Below are 6,851 nucleotides of genomic sequence, written 5' to 3'. Positions count from 1 at the left end.
CCTCTATTTCTTTGCATTGATTACGTAGGAAGACTTTCTTATATCTCCTTGCTATTCTTTGGAACTCTACATTCAAAAGGTATATGGGGGGGCTGCACCGGCCGCTTCCCAGCCAAGCTGAAAGGGCTCGGGAAGCTAGCTGGCCTTGTTGGCCCTTAAATCGCATACTGAATGGCCTGGCCCCAGCTACCCTCGCCGAGCCGCACAAAGAAGGATGCTCCTGGCTCTCGTCGGCCTCCCAGGAGAGGGAAGAATTGAGTATTGTTAATAACTATGGACTGGAGACCTTTTGGAGCCAAAAGGAAGACAGTCTTGAGTCTTTCTTGTTATGGGTTGTAAATACCACATAAAGAATAAGTGCATGTGATGCTGGAAACTTGTAGAGAGGAACTACTCATGACTGAAAGGCTTAAAACAGATGTATCTTTCGAGTTCTTATCGAGAAAATGACTTTGAAGAAAATGATGGGTCAGGAAGACCAGTGGAAAACTCCCTAGGAGAGAGCCATAGAAAATGTACACTTCAGAAGAGAGAGAGAATCAGAGAACTCAAAAATGGAAAATATATCATGTATGCCCTCAGAAGGGTAAAAAGATTTTTATTCATGTGCATGAGATTACTCAAATAGATGATCAGATATACCAGTGCCTTGAACATGAGCAAAACTTTTGTGAAAACTTAGCTCTTATTATGTGTGAGAGAACCCACACTGGGGAGAAACCTTATAGATGTGATATGTGTGAGAAAACCTTCATCCAAAGCTCAGATCTTATTTCACATCAGAGGATCCACAGTTATGAGAAACCTTATAAATGTAGCAAATGTGAGAAGAGCTTTTGGCACCACTTAGCCCTTTCAGGACACCAGAGAATGCATGCAGGTAAAAAATTCTATACATGTGATATCTGTGGCAAGAATTTTGGTCAGAGCTCTGATCTGCTTGTCCACCAGCGAAGCCATACAGGCGAGAAACCGTATCTGTGTAGTGAGTGTGATAAATGCTTCAGCCGAAGTACAAACCTCATAAGGCACCGAAGAACTCACACGGGTGAGAAACCATTTAAGTGTCTGGAGTGTGAAAAAGCTTTTAGTGGGAAATCCGATCTTATTAGCCACCAGAGAACTCATACTGGTGAAAGACCCTACAAATGTAATAAGTGTGAGAAAAGTTACCGACACCGGTCAGCCTTCATTGTTCATAAAAGAGTACATACTGGGGAGAAGCCCTATAAGTGTGGTGCCTGTGAGAAATGTTTTGGCCAGAAATCAGACCTTATTGTACACCAGAGAGTCCACACAGGTGAGAAGCCGTATAAATGCTTGGAATGTATGAGAAGTTTTACCCGGAGTGCCAACCTCATCAGGCACCAGGCAACTCACACTCACACTTTTAAATGCCTTGAATATGAGAAGAGCTTCAGCTGTAGTTCAGACCTTATTGTACATCAAAGAATTCACATGGAAGAGAAACCGCATCAGTGGTCTGCATGTGAGAGTGGCTTCCTCCTAGGCATGGACTTCGTTGCCCAACAGAAAATGAGAACTCAGACAGAGGAGCTGCATTATAAATACAGTGTCTGTGATAAAAGCTTTCACCAGAGCTCAGCCCTTTTTCAACATCAGACAATCCACATCGGTGAAAAACCATATATCTGTAATGTAGCTGAGAAAGATCTTGAGCTCAGCCCTCCCCATGTATCAGAAGCCTCACAGATGTCTTGACCAGACAAGAAGTTATTATACCATAAACAAACAAACAAAAAAAGATGTATTTACAATGTAAGAGAACTCATTTAAGATGGAGAACTCAAAGCAAATCTCAGATTTTCCTCAGAGCTCAGACTTTATTGGGGACCAGAAAATCTGCAGTTACGGGAACCTGAGAAATGGTTTGACCAGAGAGCTGTCTTTACAGAACCGTATCAATCACTCCAGTGAGAAACCTTACAAATGCCCTGAGTTTTTTGAAAACCTTCAGTCCAAGCTCATGTCTGATCACCCACAAGAGGATTTATATAGGTGGGAAGCTTACAAGTTTGGTGAATGTGAAGAAAGCTCTCTAGCAATGCTCACCTTTCCTCATTCCAAGAGAATTCAGATCAGAGGACGATATTTTTTTAATGCCCTGTGAAACAGTGCTTCAGACAGTATGCACACCTCATTGGACATCAGAAAGCCCCACTGGAAAGAAACCCCAGCAGTTGTGAAAAAAGCCTCTTAACATAACTGACTTTATTACCTATCAGAGAAGCCATACAGGTGAAAATTTGTGTATTTGCCTTGAATGTGGCAAAAGCATTAAGTGAAGAGCCTTCTTGGGTTTGCAACCCCCCCTCCCCCCAAAAAAGAAAATCTGATGAAGGACCTTATGAATTCTCTGAATGAGAAAACTTCTGTCAATGATCAGTTCTTGTACACCAGGGAACTTGTATAAGTGAAAGACCATATAAGTAACTCTAAGTCTGGGGGAGAAAAAAAAAATCCTTGCAGGAAATCTCTACCTTATTGGGCCCCAAAGAAACTACTCTGGAGAGCGTTTTGTAGACCTCTATAGAGGTCTAACTGTGAACTGTGTACATTTAACAGGTATGAGAAGAACTGTTCTCATAGTTAGTTGACCCCTGTAGTAGAGATGACTTTTAATGGAGTCGACATGCAAACAGTTTTGTTTAGATACCCAGAAACTTGTTCTGGGAAGAGCTAGGGCAGGTCAGAGTAGGCCTGATGGGTTACTCAGGTAAAGATGCTTTTCTTTTATCTGAACCACTGAATGATTGCTTTACTTTCAGTTTTTAAAATTTGGAACTCTAATAAAAGAAAGGACTGTAAAAAAAAAAAAAAAAAAAAAAAGTATATGGGTATATACATGGGTATATCTTTCCTTTTCTCCTTTGTCTGTAGCTTTTCTTCTTTTCTCAGCTATTTGTAAGGCCTCCTCAGACAACCATTTTGCCTTTTTGCATTTCTTTTTGTTGGGGATGGTCTTGATCACTGCCTCCTGTACAATGTCACAAACTTCCATCCATAATTCTTCAGGCACTCTGTCTATCAGATCTAATCTCTTGAATCTATTTGTCACTTCCACTGTGTAATCATATGGGATTTGGTTTAGGTCATACCTGAATCATCTAGTGGTTTTCCCTACTTTCTTCAATTTAAGTCTGAATATGGAAATAAGGAGTTCATGATTTGAGCCACAGTCAGCTCCCGGTCTTGTTTTTGCTGACTGTATAGAGCTTGTCCATAATTGGCTTCACAGAATATAATCAATCTGATTTCAGTATTGACCATCTGGTGATGTCCATGTGTTGTTGGAACAGGGTGTTTGCTATGACCAGTGCATTCTCTTGGAAAAACTCTGTTAGCCTTTGCCCTGCTTCATTCTGTACTCCAAGGCCAAATTTGCCTGTACTCCAGGTATTTCTTGGCTTCCTACTTTAGCATTCCAGTCCCCCATAATGAAGAGGATATCTTTTTTGAGTGTTAGTTCTAGAAGGTCTTGTAATCTTCATGGAGCCAATTTCAGCTTCTTCAGCATTACTGGTCAGGGCATAGACTTGGATTATTGTGATATTGAATTGTTTACCTTGGAAATGAACAGAGAGACCATTTTGTCATTTTTGAGATTGCATCCAAGTGCTGCATTTTGGACTCTTTTGTTGACTATGAGGGCCACTCCATTTATTCTAAGAGACTCCTGCCCACAGTAGTAGATATAATGGTCATCTGAGTTAACTTCACCCTTTCCAGTCCATTTTAATACACTGATTCCTAAAATGTCAATGTTCACTCTTGCCATCTCCTGTTTGACCACTTCCAATTTACCTTGATTCATGGACCTAACATTCCAGGTTCCTATGCAGTATTGTTCTTTACTGCATCAGACTTTACTTCCATCACCCATCACATCCACAACTGGGTGTTGTTTTTGCTTTGTCTCCGTCTTGTCATTCTTTCTGGAGTTATTTCTCCACTCTTCTCCAGTAGCTTATTGGGCGCCTACCAACCTGGGGAGTTCAAATTTCAGTGTTACAATAATAGGAACTTAAAATGTAAGATCCAGAAAAAGAAATTACCTACTCTCACAAATTATTTAGTCTTACATAACAATTAGAAATAACAAAAAGTGTGGCTTATAGTTGTATGTTTTGCTTAGCATAAACTAATCTAGCTGCTGCTGCTAAGTCGCTCCAGTCATGTCCAACTCTGTGCGACCCCATAGACGGCAGCCTATCAGGCTCCTCTGTCTCTGGGATTCTCTAGGCAAGAACACTGGAGTGGGTTGCCATTCCCTTTTCCAATGCATGAAAGTGAAAAGTGAAAGTGAAGTTGCTCAGTCGTGTCCGACTCTGTGCGACCCCATAGATGGCAGCCTATCAGGCTCCTCTGTCCATGGCATTTTCCAGACAAGAATACTGGAGTGGGCTGCCATTGTCTTCTCCAAAACTAATCTAACAAAGGTCTAAATTAAAGGTTTTAGGAATTAATCACAAATTCTCTAAACTGTACCTAGACATTTCTAAGAAATTTCAGGTTTTTATCATTATTTGGAGTTCTCTGTTTTCTTCCTATTATGGATCCATTAAATGTGGCAACTGGCCAATATTTGATTACCATGACTATATCTCACTCAGGCTCAAGTAAGAACGTTTTGACTTACTACCAATTCCAAATGAGTAAATTTGCCATTAGGTAATAATGATAGTGATAATGATAATGTTAAGAACAGCAGTTGGAACTTCTTTGGTGGTCTAGTGCTTAAGACTCTGCACTTTCAATGCAAGAGTGCAAGTTCAATCCCTGACTGTGGAACTAAGATCCCACATGATACAGCCAAAAAATGATAAAAAATAAATTAAAATAAAATAAAATTAGGCTTTAAAAAAAAACTGTCATTGTTCTCAGTACTTACTGTAATATAAATTTAATCTTTACATCAGATTTGCAGTTGGTATTATTATCTACATGCTATGGATGAAAAGCTGAGACACAAAAAGAGTTAAATAACTTGCCCAAAGCACTGAAAAATACAAGCTGCTGGAAGCCGGATCTGGACCCAGTTTTTGACGCTAGTGTTTGTGCTTTTTGCTCCCCACCGAACCATCTTAAAAAAAAAAAAAAGCAGAGTACTCAGCTCAATAGCTTTCTGATTTTCCTTGGGTGTTACTGTTTTACAAACAAGTTCATATACTAGGAAGACACAGAGACAATTCTGTATTGTAGCTCAGAACCAATTCCTTAAATCCTAGCTTTGTATATAGAACAACTCTTTTGAATCAAGCACTGAATCACATAATTTAAAAACAATGGAAAAACATTGTCTTCAGAACTAAAATAATTACATCTCTCAAAATGTTAGCATTGTATAGTAACATCTTTAGTCCTTCTATGTCTACAACAGATACCACAACTGATATCATACCCATTTTCATTCATACAAAAACAGTCTGAAATGTGACCTTAACTCCTTATTCTGACTTGGGTTTCATAGCATAATTCCAAGTATTTAAAAGACAATTCTCCTTGGACTTTATATTGAAATGTTTAACTCAACAGTTAAACACAGTGCACAATTCCCTGCAGAACTTGGCTGCCCATAGTACATTCCTATTTTGTCTCCAGTGAAGGAATTATTTTCTCACTGCTTTGTGCCTCTATATTACTTAGCTTGTACTGTATGTCACCATTTATCAAAATCATGAATTATAACTATTTTTCTACATGATCTACCTGCCCTAACTGCTTGTAATACAAGCTATTTTACAGATAGATCATCTGTTTAGAAGAAACTGATTCAAAGTTCAGTGGTTTATTAATTCAACCACACATTTAAGAGATAGTGTCCTTTGAACTAAATGGGAACCATAACTTTATAGTCATTTTTGTGCTTCCAAAAAGATCTGCTGTAATGCCCTTATTTTGACTGGTCATGACAAATATGTGAGTAATACATCACACATAAATACATTAATATAGAACTTTAGTTCTAACAGATAAAATAAGTTCTGAAACATGAAAGGGCAATTATCTGAGACTACAGAAATGCCCAGTGGACAGGGAATAAATAAAATCTAACTTACATCATGATTCAGAGAAATCTCTATTTATACTACTGAGGTGATGAATAAGCATCTACCAAAAACATAGCTAATGTACACAAGAACATCTGTGGTGGCTCAGACAGTAAAGAATCTGTCTCCAATGGGGGAGACCTGGGTTTGATCCCTGGATCAGGAAGATCCCTTGGAGAAGGGAATGACAACCCACTCCAGTGTTCTTGCTGGAGGATTCCATGGACAGAGGAGCCTTGGTGGGCTACAGTCCAGCAGCTGCAGAGTCAAACATGACTAACTATCACATCATAATGTACACAAAGATGCAATCTTGGGAACTGTAACATTCTACAAACATGATATTTTGTAATGAAAGGAGTTTGGGGAAATTAACAAGGAATAGTGAAAATGATGTTGTTCCTGCTGCTAAGTCACTTCAGTCATTTCCGACTCTGTGTGACCCCATAGACGGCAGCCCACCAGGCTCCTCTGTCCCTGGGATTCTCCAGGCAAGAACACTGGAGTGGGTTGCCATTTCCTTCTCCCATGGTGAAAATGAGAACAATCAAATAAGTGTTTGTCAATGTTTATCCAGAAGTAGGAACAAGAGACACTCTGACTTATTTGACAGACATGAGTATTCAAGTCATTTTTAGAAAATATTCTCTAAAGAGGAGTAAGACCAATTGTCCAGACTCAAACAAGTGCGATTACTCACATCCTTTAGCCCAACTCTCTCATCCTATCTTCTTTAATTTGCCAGATACATAATGTTGAGAATTAGGTATTGTAGTCAGT

General features: G+C 39.2%; 1 protein-coding gene across 1 annotated transcript; it reads left to right on the top strand.

Moving 5' to 3' along the window:
- Positions 1 to 234: 234 nt before the first annotated feature.
- Positions 235 to 2,382, top strand: LOC122673533 (zinc finger protein 322-like). Its single transcript, XM_043871420.1, has one exon. The coding sequence runs from the start codon at positions 514 to 516 to the stop codon at positions 1,720 to 1,722; it is 1,209 nt and encodes a 402-aa protein (XP_043727355.1). The 5' UTR covers positions 235 to 513; the 3' UTR covers positions 1,723 to 2,382.
- The last annotated feature ends 4,469 nt before the right edge of the window (positions 2,383 to 6,851 follow it).

This window comes from Cervus elaphus, chromosome 17 (assembly GCF_910594005.1).
Source record: "Cervus elaphus chromosome 17, mCerEla1.1, whole genome shotgun sequence".
Lineage (NCBI taxonomy): Eukaryota > Metazoa > Chordata > Mammalia > Artiodactyla > Cervidae > Cervus > Cervus elaphus.
This window is presented reverse-complemented; position numbering and strand designations above follow the sequence as displayed.

What these genes read in the sequence shown, in the direction of transcription:
- LOC122673533 (XM_043871420.1), top strand. Translation starts at nt 514, where the DNA reads ATGTACACTTCAGAAGAGAGAGAGAATCAGAGAACTCAAAAATGGAAA.